The 21,269-nt window shown below is 45.2% G+C and overlaps 1 protein-coding gene across 1 annotated transcript in view; it reads left to right on the forward strand.

Moving 5' to 3' along the window:
• The first annotated feature begins 453 nt into the window (after positions 1 to 453).
• The window catches only part of LOC148525580 (disintegrin and metalloproteinase domain-containing protein 18-like), a 112,455-nt gene continuing 91,639 nt past the window's right edge, over positions 454 to 21,269 (forward strand). The window contains exons 1-5 of the mRNA XM_088470855.1: positions 454 to 522; positions 4,148 to 4,253; positions 4,435 to 4,484; positions 5,560 to 5,679; positions 11,501 to 11,562. Coding sequence (XP_088326981.1) covers positions 454 to 522; positions 4,148 to 4,253; positions 4,435 to 4,484; positions 5,560 to 5,679; positions 11,501 to 11,562 — 407 coding nt within the window. The remainder of the gene's footprint in view (positions 523 to 4,147; positions 4,254 to 4,434; positions 4,485 to 5,559; positions 5,680 to 11,500; positions 11,563 to 21,269) is intronic.

Raw genomic sequence — 21,269 nt, forward strand, 5'->3', positions numbered from 1 at the left:
CAGCATGTTGCTCCTCCCATCTCAACACCCTGCTCCTCCCCAGTTTATGTGAAAGTATCTGAATGCGGCCCAGAAAGCAATCTGCAAGAGAATACCTTATGCTACACTGTGGTGGGTTTGAAGCTCAAATATTACTAAATATATTCTCAATTATTGAAAAATTATGGTTTATTTATGCCGAAATTCTGTTTTTCATGTCCAGTAGGAGGAAGGGGGAGGGAGAGAAGGGGGGAGGGAATGCATATTTCATTTGCACTGGGTCATCAGATCTGCTTGCAGTCCCCCTCCAGGGTTTCCCCTGTGCAGCTGTCACATGATCTCCAGTAAGTCCCCTGTGCAGCTGTCACATGATCTCCAGTAAGTCCCCTGTGCAGCTGTCACATGATCTCCAGTAACTCCGGCCCCTGCAGTGGAGTCATGTGATTTGTGATGCCATGAAATACAACTGTCTCCATGGTGAAGTCGGTGGCAGATAATATGGCAGCTCACTTGGTATTAGCAGTGTGTCTGATGGGTGTGACAGTGAGTCATGTTGCTATTATTTATTTATTAGCAGTTATTTGAAGAGGCGAGTGGATGGAGGTGTTATATTACGTTTAGAAGAAACTGAGGGGTCTATTTACTAAGCAGTGTTAGGAGACAGAGTGAAAAGTGATAAGGTGCCAGCCAATCAGCTCCTAACTGTCATTTTTCAAACACAGCCTGTGAGATGACAGTTGAGAGCTGATTGGTTGGCACCTTATCACCTTTCACTCTGTCTCCTAACACTGCTTAGTAAATAGACCCCTCAGATATTTACAGTTAGAGATAAGTTATTAGAACTTTAGAACTGGGCACTACTTTTATCCACAAAATATATCAGTAAATAAACTACCAACTACCAACAATTAAAATAACATTGTCACTTAGGTCACAGCACCTTCATCCATTAAAAAAAAAGAAGTTTTTTTCCGAAAATTGTTACATAATACCTTCATCTACTCACCTCTTCAATTAGCGCACACATATACCGCAGCGCTCTACAGGGAATATTTTGTCCATTCAAATCACTCCCTGCCCCAGTGGATCTTACAATCTATGGGCCTGATTCAGCATGGATCGCAGCTGCGTAAACGCACACGATGCAGCTGCGGAAATATACTAATGTCTGCCACCGCTCAGTCAGCATAGAGACGCCCACTACTGCTTTCTTACATCAGTATACATCGGTAACATCGAAGCACATCGGCCCATCACGCACAATTACAGCAGGTATGACCCGTTGCAGAAATTGCAAGTATCGTCGCACGCAGAAAGGGTGTCAAGCTGCGTGTGCGATCGCAGTGGATAATTTATGCACGCCCATGCAACGGCGTTCCAACGGACAGGCACACCTGCGTTTCTGCAACCACTCCCCCATCACCACCCCCAATGTCTGTGGGTAGCGTTTGTGAGCAAATATTGTAGTTTGGGAGAATATATATATTGCTGTGATATGACCAATCCAAGAAATAAATAATTTATTCCAGACTAGAAGCATGCATGCCAACCCTCCCGATTCTTGCAGTAGGCTCCCTTTTTCTAACAAGCCTCCCGCTGCCCTGCAAAACTATTAAATCCCCCGCATCTCCGCCTGAAACCCAGACTGCGCATGCGCAGGTCCGGATGTTACAGGGGCGGGACCTGACAGCAGTATGCCTGGCCACGCACTGTGGGTTGGGGGTAATGCTGGCTGTCTCCCTCAGCAAGCAGAGAGCATCCTGTGTGACTGTCAGTGCAGGGAGAGACGTCAGTTCTCTCCTGCTACAGCGGGGGCAGCAGCGGCTACATCACCTCCCCTGCATAAACAAGTATAGGGGGGCATCCACTACACGATTTTAGCAGGCGATTGAACGATAACGACGTCGTTATCGTTCAATCGTTTAACGATCAACGATGCGCGCTCCCGCTGGTCGTTTGATCGTCTCGTCAGTCGACTGAACATGCAGGTCAATTTCACTTGATCTATTAAAGATAGTTTGCAAATCGTTCAGACTGAAAGATAAAATTTCAAGGGAAAAAAATCAAGGGAAAATCATTTAGAGATTGGACAGGGAGTAGATCATCTAGTGGATGTGCCCCATAAGGTATTAATAGTTGTCCTGCTCAGGGGGTGTGTGAAAGGAGAGCAACACTGCAGCGCCGCAATAACAAAGCCGGATTATGAGCGCAAAGGAGGTAAGCGGCAAGTGCTCCAGGCCCCCCAGCCTTTAATTATACAGCTTAAACTAAATAGTGAAAGGAACAGGGAGAAGTCTGAGCAGGGGGGAGGCGTGGCTCCATGGCAGGGGGCGTGGCTACGTGGCACTGTGTGTGTGCAGGAGGATACGAGCAGCACCACGAGGGAGAGGAGCACTATTGCAGACAGTGTACACATGACAAGGTACTAACAGCGAGGGGGAACACTGTGTATAAGTGTGTGTGTGTGTGTGTGTGTGTGACTATATGCATTATATGTGTGTGACTGCCTCTCTTCCCCCCCAATGCTAGGGTCACCTCACCCTGCAAAGCAGCAGGCATTACTGGCAGCTGCTATTATTACATTTTTTGGTGCCCATGTCACACTGTTACACCCCCAATAACACTGGGGGCCAGCAGCCTACATACACCTCCTCCCCATACTTGCCTACCCTCCCGATTTGGTCGGGAGTGTCCCGAAAATCGGGTGCCGCTCCCGACCTCCCGGGAAGGCAGGAAATCCTCCTGGCTGGCTGCCACCCCTCCTATCCCCCCTGCATTTACCTCTGAATCCCCCGCAGCAGGGGGCGGTGACGCGATTTCCGCTGAATCGCATCATTTTGGACCCGCCCCATGCTTTACAATGCCTGTAATATCGGCATTGTGTAGTGGGGGCGGGGCCAAAATGACATGATCACATGGCTCCGCCCCCTGCCCCACCCACAAATACTCACAGCCTGGCCGGCCACACCTCCCTGAGCTGGTCACGCCCCCCTGTCATACCGATCTGGCTGCTCCCTCCAGAAAGTCGGCAAGCCTGCCCCTTCCCCCCATGCCAGGGTCACCTCACCCAGCAGGAGGCCCTTGTGGCGCCCATGTTACACCAGTATTACATCCTACTATACTGTTTGGCCACCACTCGCAGTTTTATAGGACCGGACAATAAAAATAAATCTAGGGTTTTGTCTGGGTTGCTCTTAGAACAGGTTCTAGATTAATGGAGCTCTCTGGAGACAAGTTCGCATACATCTCTGAATCCGGCCCTGTGATAGGTGAAAAGGTCTGGTGAGTGCTATACAGGTTTCTGAAAGGTACCATTCACTAAAACACATGCTGAAGGATTCCAATAGAGAGACAACATTCTCCCTCAAGGCCAAAAGACTCAAGAATCTCTGAGGGGCCAACCAAATGGATGTACACTTTATTATTGGTGTAATGCACAAAATGGCAGCTTTCGCTTTGTGTAAGCAATAGATGTTGGGAATCAGTTCTCTAACCTTTTTAGGACCTTTAGGGAAGCGTAGGATGAGTTTTGTGACCTAATTAAATTGCAGGTCCTATAAGACGAATTAGATGTCTGGGTTTGTCATTTAAAATTTACTGCAGAGTTGTAGGGTCTGTACACCCATTTGTAGAGTGTATTTTGAACATTTTCACGCTGTACATGCTACAAACTATGTATGTATGGGCTAGGCAGAGCCGTACGCAATTCAGATTGAAACTGAAGCGGCATAGCTGGGCTGCAACAGGGCGTTCTCATATAGGCAATGTCCAGTGAGGGCAGGTCGATGGAATTGTAGACTTTACAGTTGGCCAGAAGTGTAATTATACGCCTGTTATCATAAGTATGATTTGTACCAAAGATAGGGGTGGGTAGGTGTGCGTTGATGATGATGTTGACAGATAGGTTCGGTCCAATCGCTGCATAATGGCAAAAATATATATACAGGCAATACGGAAGCAATTATGGCCGACCTGCTTTCAACTCTATATAAGCCCTGTACTCATTAAGCATGAGAATATACTTGGCAGTACTTTTATAATACCTGGCATCTACTTTTAAGAAACACAATAACAAAAATCACACATCCAAACAATTAAAAGCATTTGAATCCAGGATTAGTGATGAGATTAGCATGTTCTTACAATGTTGGTGATATGTTTTTCACAGTGGGTGAGATCGCAGGACTTCTCGTCCCAGTGGTTTCTGGGTGATATGGAGCTGGATGGAACGGAAGACCAAAATCACAAAAACGAACAAACGTTTTGTCCAGCAGGTTTGTAACACGCTTCACACTGATATATTGGACATACGCTTTATCTACAGTCCAAGCATACTCATGGCCACACACAATGTGACTGCGTGTTTCATGAAATGAATGGTATTTTTTTTAACTAATATTTTAATCTTCTTACTCATTTCATGCAGTTAAAATGTCACTTTACTTTTCTGAATAGGCGCAGACTCCTTGATTGTGGCAAAACAGGTATCTGCTAGTGTTCTAGAGGTGAGTTTCAATTTCCTATGCATTTCTGTATTTGCGTCCAACAGATTATTTTACAAAGATAAAGGAAATGGGAGCAAAACTGTTCCAAAATATTTATTTTTAAAGAAATTTCTATAAAAGTCACAAACACCGTAAAAATAACTGAACACGTGCCTTATAATATAATAAATAGATAAATATAATTACACTCTCTAGGGCAGTGGTCTCCAATGTTAATTGAGGTGTGAGCTACTTTAGAAAAATGAAACCTCCTGAAGAGCTACTAAAATTGTAGAAAAAAAAAAATCTGGCTAATGGGTTGTAGTTAGCATCCCGGCGTGTGGGATGCCTACGGTCGCAATACCGGCACCGAAATCCCAATAGAGTTGGGATCCCGGCACCAATATCCCAAGTGCCGGCAACCCGAAAGTAAGTATCGGGCGTTAGTGGGAGGGTTGGGGACTAAGGGGCAGTGCCAGATAAAGGTCCACATGGGCCTGGAGCTGTAATTTATGAAGGGCCTATAGTGTGGCACCACAGAGGGTGTGACCAGCGCCATAAGGATGTGAGAAGTGATGTGGGACCAGTGTTATGGGGGTGAGGGCTGCACAGCGGATATATTAGTAGTGTAATGTGAAAGTCTATGGACAATGGAAAACACACCTTGTTAACAAGACCACAGTGTGACAAAAAAATGCACTTAGTGATGATGTAAATGTGAAAGCCCGTTACCAAAGAGCATAGGGCTCACTTAGTGATGTCATGAATGAGAATTCTCTGTATATAAAAAGGAGAGACCTTACCCTATTCATAGCTATACTGAGAAGAAATTACGTCTAGACGCCATAATGAGAACTAAAAAAAAAAGTTACTTAGTGCCACAAATAATATCTAAGTATTTATATTCAGGGCCACATAGGACCCATACATAACGGGTACTCAGCAGTCTGTCATTCCCTTTCAGGGACAACCACCTTGGGTGGATGTGTTCTCTAGTTCAGTTCAGAGTTTGGCAGCTTCATCTTCTGACTTTCAAACTATGCTTCGGAGTGACAAGCCTCAGAAGGTGTCTAAACGTCCTGTTATGTCATCCCAGCCTACGCAACTGTCAGACTCGGATGCGTCCTCGGATGATGGGGAATTGCCTGAGGATTCTGACTTGGAATCCCCTATCCGGGAAGTAGAATCTAAATCTTCTATTAATGTGCTGGCATTGGTAAGGGCGGTGCAATCCATTCTTGTATAGAGGATGATGCACCAGCCCCTAAATCCAAATACCCGAATTTCAAACAGGCAAAAGTGACTTCAGCAGTTTTTCCTCTCTGACCAGCTGACTGATCATATGGCGGAGGCCTGGCAGTCGCCTAGTAAGAGGTTCCAGCCGCAGAAACATTTAGCGTCTAGTTATCCGTTTCCTGCAGGTCATTGCAAAAAGTGGGAAACTCCGCCTGCAGTGGATTCTCATGTTACTCGCTTAATCAAAAGTGCTACTTTGCCTATGCCTTTCATTTAATCCCTAAAGGACCCCACGGACAGGAAAGTGGAGACTTGTTTGAAATTAATCTATTCTTTCTCAGGGGCTGTAGCCCGTCCGTCCATGGCTATCTCCTGGGTGGCTAAAGCCATTGAGAGCTGGGCCAATGTGCTGGAAGATACTTTTCCTGAGGAAGCTCCTGAGGTTCAGAGAGCTTTAGTGGGACAGATGAGAGATACCGCTTCCTATATTGGTAAGGCGGCTTTGGATGCCAGTCTCCTGAATTCCAGAGTCTCGGCCGCAGCTGTGTCTGCTCGCCGTTCTTTGTGGTTACGTTCTTGGAGAGCGGATGCAGATTCCAAGATGGGCCTGGATGCCTCACCCTTCAATGGGGAGATATTGTTTGGCACAGACCTGGACAAAATTGTAGATACCCTGGCAAAGTCTAAGTCAGTTTTTCTACTATCGCCAGCTGTGCCTACTAAGGCTGGGACCTCTGCTTTTCAGTCCTTTCATTCTCAAGGAAATTCCAAGAGTCAGTCCTTCCCGAGGAAGTCTGCACCCAAGGCTGCCCCTAAACCTAAGAAGCAAGCTTGGAGCACTAGACGCCCTACTTACAAGCCAGAGGACAAACCTTCCGCCTGATGGGATGGGCCTCCCTCTGGGGGATCCCAGAGTGGGAGGCCGACTTCTTCAATTCGCCCAGTGCTGGTGCAACACCACCACGGATGCTTGGGTACGAGAAGTGGTCTCTCAGGGTTACGCCCTCTCCTTTCGTCACAGACCTCCCCACCAGTTCTTCTGTACGAGTCCTCCTCCGGATGAGACAAAGGCCTTGCAGATTCAGGGGGCCATAGAGTCCTTGCTGAAAGCAGGGGTAATTGTTTCCGTTGCGCTTTCTCAACGCGGGACGGGTTACTACTCTACTCTGTTTCTGGTTCAGAAACCCAATGGGTCTCATCGGCCTATCCTCAATCTAAAGTCACTGAACAAGTTCCTCAGAGTGCCCAAATTCAGGATGGAAACTTTGCGTTCAATCATTCTGGCTATGGAGCCTGGGGATTACATGGTCTCTCTGGACATCCAGGACACCTACCTCAATGTTCCTATAGCGCCTTCACACCAGCGGTATCTGTGGTTTGCTATATGACAGCACCACTTCCAGTTTCAGGCTCTGCCCTTTGGCCTCTCCACGGCTCCAAGGGTATTCACCAAAATTATGGCTGTCATGGCTGCCCATCTACGGAGCCAGGGTGTACGGCTTCTGCTATATCTTGACAACCTCCTATTGCTGGCAAGCTTTCCGGAGGTACTTCTACAACATCTACACCTCACGATCGCTTGTCTGCAAGAGCACGGGTGTCTGATAAATTGGAAAAAGTCCTCCCTGATTCCGTCACAAAGAATGGTTCATTTGGGAGCCCTTCTGGATTCTCATCAGCAAAGTATCTTTCTGACCTCAGAAAATATTTCCTCCCTACAACTGCGGGTGCGCAGTTGCCTGAAGAGTTGCCGGATGTCTGTTCACTCGGCAATGAAGGTTCTAGGGTCCATGATGTCAGCGTTTGACATGGTGGAGTATGCCCAATTTCATTCCAGGCCCCTGCAGGAGCTGATTCTATTCAAATGGAACAGGTTACCACACCGGATTAGGACTCAGATGCTGGTGTTGTCTCCAGAGGTGCGCCTGTCTCTAGTTTGGAGGCTTCAGACATCTCATCTCACCAGGGGTTGCCCGTTTTGGATCCCGGACTGGGTTCTTCTCACAGTAGATGCCAGTCTCTGGGGTTGGGGTGCAGTGACAGGTCGACTTTCACTTCAGGGCCATTGGACAGTGGAAGAAGCAATTCTCCCGATCAACATTCTGGAACTATGTGCCGTGTACAGAGCCTTCCAGTTGTCAGGTCACGCTCTTCAAGGAAAAGCTGTGCAGGTACAGTACGACAACGCCACCATGATGGCGTACATCAACTATCAAGGGGGCACTCGCAGTCGAGCAGCAATGACAGAGGTGTCATGCATCCTGTCTTGGGTGGAGTGCCACCTTCCAGCCATCTCGGCAGTGTTTATTCCAGGAGTCCTCAATTGGGAGGCGGACTTCCGCAGCCATCACGACGTGCATCCCGGAGAATGGTCGCTTCACCAAGAGGTGTTTCAACTACTCTTGGACAAGTGGGGACTGCCGGAGGTGGACCTCATGGCATCCCGTCACAATCACAAGTTGCCCGGGTATGGGTCCGCAACAAGAGATGCCGACGCAAGTCTGTGGAAGCTCTGTCAGTGAGATGGACCTTCCAGTTGGCGTATCTATTCCCTCCGATATCCCTACTTCCTCGGGTTCTTCGTAAATTCAAACAGGACGGTGGCACGCTTCTGCTGGTGGCTCCAGCTTGGCCCAGACATCCTTGGTACTCAGGTCTTTGGAGTCTCTCCATCGACGATCCGTTCCTTCTGCCTCAATGTCCGGACCTGTTGTCTCAGGGTCCCTGCCTTTACCCGGATTTGGGTCGTCTGTCTTTGACGGCATGGCTCTTGAAACATCCATCTTAAGGTCCCGGGGTTTTTCTAGCTCGGTCATCAGCACGATGCTGCAGCCGCGCAAACCTGCCTCTACCAGGATTTTCCACAGAGTGAGGCATACTTATTTTCAGTGGTGTGAGAAGAGAAACTACGATCCTCAAGTATTTCGTGTTTCTAGGATTTTGGCGTTCCTTCAGTCTGGTTTGGACCTAGGCTTATGCCTAGTCACTTGGTCTTTTGGCTGGTGAGGCTTCCTTGGATGTGGTCCATGCTCTAAAAGTTTATGTGGACCGGACTAGTTCCATTCGGAAGTCTGATTCCTTGTTCATCCTCTTTGGTTTTCACAAGAGGGGTTGGCCTGCTAACAAAGAAACTCTGGCCCGTTGGCTTTGTTTGGTTATTTGTGAGGCTTATACACAGGAGGGTTTGCCTGTTCCAGCCTCTATTAAGGCTCATTCTACTCGGTCTGTGGGTCCCTCTTGGGCAGCTAGCCGTGGTGCCTCTGCCGTTCAGTTGTGCAAGGCAGCCACGTGGTCTTCCTTTGCCTCTCAGGATGCTTCCTTTGGGCTCCAGATTCTCCTTTCAGCACAGGAGTGTCCCCGCCCTTAATTGCACAGCTTTGGGACATTCCCAAGGTCAACCCTGTGGATCCCCTATGGACCCTGAAGAAGAAAATGAGATATGGTAAGAACTTACTTTTGTTATCTTTGTTTCTACGAAGTCCATAGGGTCCACAGGGCAGCTGCCCTGACGCACATGGCTTCATATGGGCTGTGTGGCTGGTCACCGGTTTTCCGTCTCCCTTTCTGCGAGTATGGTTCTTGTGTGTTCCAGTCTTCTCTTTTTCCTCCTGCGGCCTTGGCTACTTACCAACTGAGGTGCCTGTGGCTCGGGGGCGGGGTATAGAAGAGGATGGACCCAGTGCATCCTGGGAGCTAAAGCTTTAACTGCGTGGTGCCCGTGGATCCAGATCCAGCTATACACCAAGGTCAACCCTGTGGACTCTATGGACTTCGAAGAAAGAGAGATAACAAAGGTAAGTTCTTACCATGTCTCTCATTATAGCAGGTATGACTGGGTATAGAAATATTATTCAGCTGATAGCTTTGATATTCACTTTATGTCAGAGGTATCCCGGCCAGGGTGTAAACGAATGCAAGAATACAATGGACAGGCAACAGTATAGTAGGTTGGGGGTGTGTGCAAAGGTGAACAGACCGGAACAGGGAAGTGTGGGGAATGGGAGGGGGGAGTGGGAAGGGGGGTGCTTGCAGTAGCGGGTGATCGGGGTTCAATCTTGATGCTTGGGAAATGCGGGTAAGAGTCACTGCTGTCTGGGTGCTGTGTGTGGGCTGGAGTCTGCTGTCTCAGTGGTACAGGCTTGATCAGAGCTGTCCCTCGGCCAGTGTGTGTGAGGCGGTACCTTATAGTTGGAGGTGTGTCTCTGGCTGCAGCGTGATCATGTGCTTCTCCCATTCTCTGTAGTAACCATGCACAGGGTGGGCAGACTAATCTTTTACAGCAGGGGTGATGTAGGTACGCAGAGTGGAGGAGGTGCCGAGAGGGCTAGTGAAGCCTTCCACTGTGCTGCGGCTGTCATGTGTATTTCAGTCACAGTGTGATAGTATGTCTTGTAATTAAACTGCAGGTGGTCAGGTGGGACGGGACAAGGGGGTCAGGTGGGTCCTCGGTTGGACCGCAGCTGCCAGGCTGTAGCAGGATTTTTTTTCCTGTCTACAGCAGATCCTGTGGGCCTATTTTGATGGGGCGGCCTGGAGCTGCAGCTCCACTCGCCCCATTGTTAATCCGGCCCTGCTAAGGGGGGAGGGTTAGGTTTAGGGTGCGGCGAGGAGAAGGTTAGGTTTAGGCACCGAAGAGTGAGTGTTAGGTTTAGGGTGTGGGGAGGGGGAGGTTAGGTTTAGGCACCGAGGAGGGAGTGTTAGGTTTAGGGTGTGGGGAGGGGGAGGTTAGGTTTAGGCACCGAGGAGGGAGTGTTAGGTTTAGGGTGTGGGGAGGGGGAGGTTAGGTTTAGGCACTAGGGGGGGAGGTTAGGGTTAGGCATCGGGGAGTAAGGGTTAGGGTAGGGATTAGGGTTAGTCCTTTGCCTTCTTTCCTTCAGGGTGTCGGGAGGCCGCTGTCAGTATTCTGACCAGCGGCATTCCGACCGCCGGGATCTCATACCCAACCCCTGGCAAATAACCGAACAATTGAAGGTAATTTGATTAAAATGTACAAAAAAAGTTTCATAGAAAATAAAAATGCATTTAGTTATTACAGTGATATTGTTGTACCTTGTAAATAACATTTAAGCACAGGTACATTTCACAGTTAATTATCGGCTCCATGAGGTACGTTTAGTAGAAGAGCAAAAGATATAGGCAAGGTTGTTGTGTAATTTTGCCGTAGCTTAGACGCCGTGGGTGGATCCACGGAGAAGCACATCAGGTGATTGCTGTAGAGGCTGCGGAAATCATTTGAAATGCTTCCATATGGCTCCACCCATGGCGTCGATGCAACGGGGGAGCACTCGTCAGAGGTCACTTCCTTTTACTTGACTTGGCAGTACTGCAGCTAGGTGAGCTACCAAAATTAAGACCGCAAGCTACCGGTTGGAGACCACTACTGTAGGGTATATTTACTAAAGTCGATTTTAATCGTTTTAAAACCGATGAAAATCGTTCAAAATCGATCAACATTGATGTTGTGTTTCTGGGGCTAGATCAATGTGATTTAGCTCCAGAAACACAACATCGATATTGATTGATTTTGAATGATTTTCAAAGATTTTAAATCGATCAAAATCAATTAAAATTGACCCTTAGTGAATTTACACCTATGAAAGCTTGAACAATTTAATTTGTATGTATAAAGAAATAAAAGATGTTTAATTTCGTCAAAAAATAACTTTGCTCAATATCGGAAAATTGTATATGTTATCTTGTTACTAGGCAGCACTTTTATTTGTTTGCACTACTTTTAAAATCTAAAAGTATTTATGTAGAAAGACACTGGAAATGTAATGATAATTGCTTTGAATTGACAGGAGCCCCTGTTTTATTCCATCACAATTGCAAAGAGGCCTCTTACCCTGTTCTTGAAGAAGCAGTAAGTGGCTGTTTTTAACCTACTTTGTTTTGTTCTAGAAAATATATATATGTGATGGCCATCACTGCCCTACATCACATACTCTACACGTGTGATGAGGGCACAAGATGCGATGTCCTGAGAAGTTTTATCTTTGTGAAGTATAATACCTCTTTTACACCAGAGCTAAAACCCGGGTTATTGCAGGGTTAACCCGGGTAGCTCCTTGGTGTAAAAGGGGACTGGGTTGGATTGCTGGGTCGAGTGACCCGGCAATTCAACCCAGGTAACTTGCAGGGTTTTACACGGGAATAACCCGTGAAACCCTGCCGGTTGGCCGGCTACAGTGGCGCTTGGAGATGACATCATCTCCAAGCGTCCACTTCAACGCTGGAAAAGCCGGGTCTCTGCAGACCCGGCTCCAGTGTGAACGGCGCCGACTCTGGAATATCCTGGGTCGGCGCCGGCTAAATTCCGGGTCTGATCCGGATTGGAACCCTGGGCCTGATTCAGACCCGCTCGCAAGCGCATAGCGCTCGCAAGCGGGTCGATGGTGGCCCAGTGCGCACGTGCGATGTTGATCGACAGCTCGCCCCATTTTGTAGGCGTGGCAGGGGGGTGACTTCACAAACAGAGGCGTTCTCATGTGAACGCCTGCCGTTTGTGGGCGGCCCCACTGACATCACCAGTGATGTCAGTGGGAGAGCTTCCGGCTCTATTAGAGCCAGAAGCTCTCTGGGGCTTGTGGCCACGAAACCCTACCACAAGGGTCTCATCGTAAGCACTATGGTTGCGATGGTCTTGACCATCGCGACCATCATCCTGGCCGCTCACAAAAGCTGTGGGTGGTAACCCACAGCTATGCGAGCGGCCTTGGGGCCGCTCCAAAAAAAAAAAAAAACACCCTGATTCAGAGCGAGCGCTCTTTCAGAGCATCCGTCTGTGAATCAGGCCCCCTGTTCCAACCTCTGGGTCAGACCCGGAATTTAGGTGTAAAAGCTGTATAAGTGAAGTAAAGTTAGGTACACACTATGCAATTTTTGGGCCGACCTGACAGATATTGGATCATTGGCTCGATAATTGTTTAGTGTGTACGCAGGGCCAGATAGTCGGTCCAAAATCCATAGGATCGGTACCCAAGTAGTATGTATGTGTGTATGTGTGTATATATATATATATATATATTTATATACAGTCAGGTGCATAAATATTGGGACATTGACAGAATTTTCATATATTGGCCTCTATTCACCACCACAATGGCTTTGAAATGAAACAAACAAGATGTGCTTTAACTGCAGACTTTCAGATTTAATTTGAGGGTAATTACATCCAAATCAGGTGAACGGTGTAGGAATTACAACGGTTTCTATATGTGCCTCCCACTTTTTAAGGGGCCAGAAGTAATGGGACTATCAACTCAAAAGCTATTTCATGGACAGGTGTGGGCTATTCCCTCTTTATTTCATTATCAATTAAGCAGGTAAAAGTTCTGGAGTTGATTCTAGGTGTGACATTTGCATTTGGAATCAGTTGCTGTCGACTCTCAATATGAGATCCAAAGAGCTGTCACTATCAGTGAAGCAAGCCATCATTAGGCTGAAACATCAAAAGCAACCCATCAGAGAGATAGCAAAAACATTAGGTGTGGCCAAATCAACTGTTTGGAACATTCTTAAAAAGAAAGAATGCACCGGAGAGCTCAGCAACACCAAAAGACCCGGAAGACCACGGAAAACAACTGTGGTGGATGACAGAAGAATTATTTCCCTGGTGCAGAAAAACCCCTTCACAACAGTTGGCCAAATCAAGAACACTCTCCAGGACGTAGGTGTATATGTGTCATAGTCAACAATCAAGAGAAGACTTCACAAGAGTGAATATAGAGGGTTCACCACAAGATGTAAACCATTGGTGAGCCTCAAAAACAGGAAGACCAGATTAGAGTTTGCCAAACAACATCTAGAAAAGCCATTACAGTTCTGGAACAACATCCTGTGGACAGATGAGACAAAGATCAACTTGTACCAGAGTGATGGAAAGAGAAGAGTATGGAGAAGGAAAGGAACCACCTCATCAGTGAAGCATGGTGGTGGTAGTGTCATGGCGTGGGCATGTATGGCTGCCAATGGAACTGGTTCCTGTGTATTTATTGATGATGTGACTGCTGACAAAAGCAGCAGAATGAATTCTGAAGTGTTTCGGGCAATATTATATGCTCATATTTAGTCAAATGCTTCAGAACTCATTGGACGCCACTTCACAGTGCAGATGGACAATGACCCGAAGCATACTGCAAAAGCAACCAAAGAGTTTTTTAAGGCTAAAAAGTGGAATGTTATGCAATGGCCAAGTCAATCCCCTCACCTGAATCCAATTGAGCATGCATTTCACTTGATGAAGACAAAACTGAAGGGAAAATGCCCCAAGAACAAGCAGGAACTGAAGACAATCAAAAATACAGTACTTGCAGTCAGTTGCGCTCCTCTGGTGTACAGAGAATACCAAATTCCAATACTTTTTTGCTAGTAGAAAAGGTCTCAAGGAATACTCCTATAACATTTCCAACTTAATCCGCCTTCTCAAGATGGAACCATTTCTTCAACAGGGTATATACATATTCTTATTACCTCAAAAAGAAGGTATAGGCCAAGAATAGTGAAGCACAGTTTATTCAATTAAATACACTTAAAAAATAATACAATCCATCAGCAAAGCAGCATACCAGAAAGTGTGGGGTGTAGGTCAACACACACCCAGAATAGCAAAATAAAATGATCTTAAGGTATAACAGTCACCTCCCGGGTAAATAGGTTTCTGCGATTCCCCTTGGTCACCTTCCTCCACACAACCCTTCTATCCAATCTATCTCTAATTTCCATATACCAATACAGCAGTATTAATACATTGTTATCCCTTTATTTCTGAAGATACAATCCTTACAAGGATATCTATTTATCCTCTGAAAAGAGACAAAACAGATCAATGAAATAGAAGAAACAAAAATCTTCAATTTAAGTAAACATGTACTCTCCAATGATGAGAATGCAGTCTTAATAAAAGAATTGAAGTTTGCTCCCGATAATAAATTAAATAAATTCGAGACATTCCTGGACATTCAAAAATTTACAAGGAAGTAATCTTTGAAAAGATACTTCCTTAGTCAGAAAGGAGAAACCACCTTAAACTGGGACCCTTTTAAACCTAAATCTACGTTCAATCCCACCTTCAGTAGGGGCTGTTTCGTGGAAAGCTTTAATAAAGCTGTTATAGCAGATATGGAAAAAATTAAACCCAAATGGGAAAAATCACAAAACATTAGTAAAAAAAAAAGGGAAGCCATTTCAAACTTGAGTAAAAATAGTGAGATCATAATAAATCCAGCGGATAAGGGGGGAAGTATAAGTATTATGGACAAAGAGAACTATGAAAAATAAATACTGCGGGAATTGGAAGATAGAGAGACCTATGTTATGTTACGAAGTAACCCCAGTGAACGGATTGAAAAAGATTTTAAAAATCTGTTATGTAAATATAAAATGGAGGGGGTGATTTCGGAAAAAGAAGAGAAGTATATGTATATAGAGGATCCAAGTTTGCCAGTCTTCTATGTTCTGCCAAAAATCCATAAGGATCAAACTAACCCTCCTGGGCGACCGATTGTTGCTGGAACGGGCTGTATTACAGCCAACTTATCGCACTTCATTGATTATTTTCTTCAGTCAGAGATTATGAAAAGAAAATCCCACATTAAAGACACTTTCTAGATAAATTGAACCTGATTATGTGGGAAGAGTTTATTTTAGTTAACGCGGATGTAAGCAGTCTATATACTGTTATAGACCACTTAAAAGGCATAGAGGCGGTGGAAAATTATTTGAGTAGAAGTGGTTTGGAGGAGAAGAAGATCTCATTTATTTTAGATGGCATTAATTTTATTCTTAATAATAATTTTTTTTGGTATAACGGGAAATTTTATCAACAACGTAAAGGAACTGCTATGGGTACACGATTTGCCCCTTCATACGCAAATATATTTATGGGCCTATGGGAGGATCAAAACGTATGGACAAATAATGTTTTTTTTAAAGAATATTAAAATTTGGTACCGTTTTATAGATGATATTATTTTTATTTGGGATGGGAGTGAGGCAGAATTGGAGATTTTTTGTAAGAAGTTGAATGTAAATAATTTTAATATTAACCTCACATTCCAAATCAGTAACAAGGAGGTTAATTTCCTCGATTTAACTATATATATCGAGGAGGGTATATTGAAAACAAGGTCGTATTTCAAACCAACGGACAGTAACTCTTATCTATCAACCAGAAGTAACCACCATCCAGGGTGGATAAGAAATGTCCCAAAAGGGCAAATACAGAGAGTTCGTAGGAATTGTACAGACATCACGGTGTTTAAAGATCAAGCCGAAAATTTAAAGAAGTTTGTTTCTAAAGGTTATGAAGAACAAGTATTAAAAAATTATATTACAGAGTTAACAAAGATAGAGAGAGTTGATTTGTTGAAACCCAAGGAGAAAAATAGTAGTAAATACGATGACACTAAATTACCCTTTATTACGACATATAGTAAACAATATAAGGAGATGGAAGGTATAATTGGGAAACATTGGCACCTTTTGACCAGAGACCCTTTACTACATTCAGTTATACCACAAAAACCGCAGTTTGTGTATAGGAAAGCTAGAAATTTGAAGAATAAAATAGTGAAAAGTGCCATCCCACCTAAAAGATCAGGGAGAGTTAAAACTAAAGGTTTTTTTAGGTGTGGCCTGTGTTTAATGTGTCAGAACCATTGTTCACAAATAAGCAAAACAGAGGAATTGAAATCCTCTACTAATAATAAAATTTATCGTATTAACGATTTTATTACATGTAATACCAAAAATTGCGTTTATTTAATTGAATGTGAGTGCGGATTACAGTATATAGGCCGCACATCTAGGCCACTAAAAGACAGGTGGGCCGAACATCTGCGCAACATCAAAAATGGAGTGGATAATCATTTACTTTCAAACCATTTTAGAGAAAGCCATAATAGATGTTGTAAAGGGTTAAAGAATGTTATTGGTATACAGTTGGTGCAAAGTCACTGGCAAAAGAAAAAAATTGATTTAAGTTTGGCTCAGGCGGAAATGAGATGGATCTATGAAGTGGGATCCATGGCTCCTAAAGGGTTAAACTTGGACTTTGAATTAAAATGGTTTTTATGAAGATTATTGGTACCATTTTTATATTTTTTATATTTTTAATCTTTTGGATTATTTATATATTTTATGTGTATTTATGTATATTTATATAAGCCATATCATAGTACTGTATTAATGAGGAATGGTGTATATGAGGAAAATCAAAAGAAATTACACCAGACAGTTGTTTTATATCTCCCGGATTTTATGAGTAATGATCTGTTTAAAACTATGTAATATTGGTAGTAGACTGCCGAATATTGAGAGATGGTATCACGTGATGAAAGGTACTATAGAGTAAAAGTACCCAGAGTGGTGCGGCTATCTACAAACAGGTCTGGAGGTCTAAGTGCCGATAGGGACATGTAACCGGAAGTATCGTGCGCTCCATTCTTTGGAACGCACGCCGGGACAAACACGTCTGAGCCATGATCGGAAGATTCAGGGATTATTAGTGGTGTGTGTTCCATTAAGATTAAATTGTGCACCCACTGTGGAGAGTGGGATTTCCGACTATTGACTCTGTGATTATAAACTGATCTCTATGTGGAACCCGGAACCGGAAGTAAGTGCGTTCCACTGAATGGAACGCACGCGACTGTATTTGACATTCTAACATTAATTTTGGAGGATAAATAGATATCGTTGTAAGGATTGTATCTTCAGAAATAAAGGAATAACAATGTATTAATACTGCTGTATTGGTATATGGAAATTAGAGATAGATTGGATAGAAGGGTTAATTAAGCAATGGGGATTTGGTGCAGGGTATATATTGGAGTGAAGGGAAGTGTAATACTCACACCTTGATAAAGGCTCGGAGGGAGCAGAAATGCGTTGGTGGTGAGTCCACATAAAGAGCAGCATATTACCAGGTGACATTGTGTGGAGGAAGGTGACCGAGGGCAATCGCAGAAACCTATTTACCCGGCAGGTGACTGTTATACCTTAAGATCATTTTTTGCTATTCTGGGTGTGTGTTGATCTACACCACACACTTTCTGGTACGCTGCTTTGCTGATGGATTGTATTATTTTTTAAGTGTATTTAATTGAATAAACTGTGCTTCACTATTCTTGGCCTATACCTTCTTTTTGAGGTAATAAGAATATGTATATACCCTGTTGAAGAAATGGTTCCATCTTGAGAAGGCGGATTAAGTTGGAAATGTTATAGGAGTATTCCTTGAGACCTTTTCTACTAGCAAAAAAGTATTGGAATTTGGTATTCTCTGTACACCAGAGAAGCGCAACTGACTGCAAGTACTGTATTTTGATTGTGATTGATTAGAGGGTGTTGGTGACCATCCTCGCCGTCAGTGCAGCACCAGTGGATTTGGAGCGCAAGTTTTTTACTATTTTTATTGTGTATTGTAGGAACTGAAGACATTTGCAGTAGAGGCCTGGCAGAGCATCACCAGGGATGAAACCCAGCGTCTGGTGATGTCTATGCGTTCCAGACTTCAGTCTGTAATTGCCTGCAAAGAATTTGCAACAAAGTATTAAAAAGTGAAAGTTAGATTTAGGATTGTTTAGTTTGTTCCATTACTTTTGGCCCCTTAAAAAGTGGGAGGCACATATAGAAAACGTTGTAATTCCTACACCGTTCACCTGATTTGGATGTAATTACCCTCAAATTAAATCTGAAAGTCTGCAGTTAAAGCACATCTTGTTTGTTTCATTTCAAAGCCATTGTGGTGGTGAATAGAGGCCAAAATATGAAAATTCTGTCAATGTCCCAAGATTTATGCACCTGACGGTATATCTCACATACACGCATCACATACATTACACACACAACAGGGGCAAATGCTGGATTTTTATGGGGGTTTTCCATATTACCATATTATAAACATATGTGTGTGTGAATACACATACATACATATATATATATAGACACACATATATACACACACATACATATGTCACACATACCTACAATGCAAACACATATATACACACACCTATGTCACATATACACAAACAAACTTACCTTCTTCCAGCAGATCATCTGACTGGGTCAGGACCTAGCAGGCTGGCAGCATGTTCTTAAGCCGGGGCCAAATGACTAGATTCTAATGGAATCGCGTCATATGAGCTCCGCCTCATCCATATTGACCCGCAAATCACGTCAATTTGCTGCGAGGGGTCGGGGCTTAAGAACATAGGGCCTGTCCGCTCGCAAGTGGGTCGATGGTGTGCACTGCGCATGCGCACGACGGAGGGAGCTCCGTCGTGCACATGCGCCAGACGCGACGAGCGACGGACTTTCCTTCGCTCGTTGTGTCTGATCAAAGGGGGCGTGCTGTCGATGTTCATGGCATCGCTTGGGAGAGTGACGTCTCCCCTGCACTCTCAGCTCATACAGATGCCTCTGGGTAATCTGAAAAATGCCTCATAGTGGTTTTTTTATTGTCTGGTGACAGCACACTCAAGGCCTTATTCAGACCCGCTCACGAGCGCTGAGCGCTCGCAAGCGGGTCGATGTTGCCCAAATGCGCATGCGCATGATGGAGGCGTCTCCGTCGTGCGCATGCGCAAGACCCCAATAACGACGGCCAAGTTATGGGTCTCGCACCAAAGGGGGCGTGCTGTCGATGGTGATTGCCAGCACGCCCCCTTTGGTGGGCAGGCCGGGGGCATGGCTGCCAGACGGAGGCGTTCCCATGGGAACGCCTACCGTCAGAAGCCGGCCCCACTGACATCACTAGTGATGTCAGTGGGAGTGATTTTGGTTCTGATAGAGCCAAAATCACTCCAGGGCTTGTGGTCGAAAACCCCGACCACAGGCTTCTGGTCGCACTGGCGATGGTCGCGATGGTCAAGACCATCGCGACCATCATCCTGCACACTCGTATGTGCTATGGGTGGTGACCCACAGCTATACGAGCGTCCAGGAGGACGCTCCATTTTTATGGAGGACGGCCCTCATTCAGAGCGAGCGCTCTGCTCAGAGCGTGCGGCTCTGAATGAGGGCCATAGTTCCTGCACTTTAGTATGTCAGGGGAGGTTTCTGGGTACTCAGAAACCCCCCCTGCGTACGCTACTGCACACACACACACTTACCATGCAGCAGCTGCAGGTTGGAGATGGAGACAGGCCCAGGCACCATGTCAATAAGCCCCGCCCCTCACGGCAAAATGCTGCGATTCCCGGGTCAATTGGGAGCGGGTGGAGCCCAATGATGCAAATCTAATTCTATTTTATCATATTAGCTCCACCTCCTCCCCAGTGACATGCGAATCGTGGCATTTTGCAGCGAGGGGGTGGGGCTTAATAACATGGTGGTGCTTGCTCTCCCCTCTGTCAGGGAAGGTCACTGGGTGCTCAGACACCCCCCTTCGTGCGCTATTGCAATATAGCATGTGCTGCACACACTGTATTGTTTACATCATTTTGGTATCGTTCAGAAATTGAAGGGCATATAGACCACGGCTGATGTCTGGTAATTATTTAGCATTCCCCTAAGGAGACTAGATGATTTGGAATCGAAGAGTTCGCTTGGGATTATTGGGTAGTGTGGACGGTGTATATTGCCCAAATTCAGGATTGCTTTGATCGGTCAAAATCACTCTAGTTGTTTCCACCGTTTGGCAATTCGTATAGTGTGTACCTAGCATTAGTATTTTATTTTGAGAGTGTTATAGAGGATACAATACAAAAAAAGTCCTTCTTTGTAATGCTTTAGGGCTCATTTACTAACATTTTATTTAAGTTCAATATTTTCACTGAGCCCAAAACAACCAATCTAATGCAATGTACTGTAGATGCTTAAATCAAGTCATGTCTGATTGGTTGCTATCGTTTTGTGAAAGTTTTGCGTCAAATTGCCTTAGGGTCTGATTCAGAGTTGGACGCAGACATGGCTGCATCTATTGGCTGTCGCCCATTTGCGACTTTATGCAGATTCCACCACAAAGCACTTCCCTGGTGTATATTAGTGAGTATGACTGTGCAAGGACAGAGACGCCCACTTTGAGCATCTGTAGACACTGTAATACAACCTGGTGCATCTTTAGATGTTACTATTGGTTGCGTCATCGAAAATTGCACCAATCGTACCGCACGTGCAGATTTACTGTCTGAGTATGGCCTCTAGAGTGAACGATTGAGTGTCTCTGACATACAGGGCAGCCAGTAATGATACTGCCTGTGCAGCGCTCACGCCAGCCGCGCCATCTAATACCTGCTCCGGTGGCCATAGCTCTGTCACCGCATACATTTTTCTATGGCTGGACCCAAGAGCACACAGAGGGGACCCACACTGCGGCCCAGTAATGGTCCAGTGCTCCGCTCCCTTACTGGACCACCAGGGAAGTTCTTACATAATGAAACGGTAAAAGTCCCTGGCTTGGGGGAGGAGCCTACTTTCTGTTCACTTCTCTCCCACTCTATGGCATGTCTACTTTCGCACCCTCTTCACTTCTCAGACACTGAGCGGCTATCTTTCTCAGCTCTTGTTTAGAAAGATTGGCAGCTAGAGAGTGGTGTTCTTCCTCTATACCTCACATTATTTGTT

This window comes from Taudactylus pleione, unplaced genomic scaffold (assembly GCF_031769625.1).
Source record: "Taudactylus pleione unplaced genomic scaffold, aTauple2 ptg000105l, whole genome shotgun sequence".
In the NCBI taxonomy this organism is placed as follows: domain Eukaryota; kingdom Metazoa; phylum Chordata; class Amphibia; order Anura; family Myobatrachidae; genus Taudactylus; species Taudactylus pleione.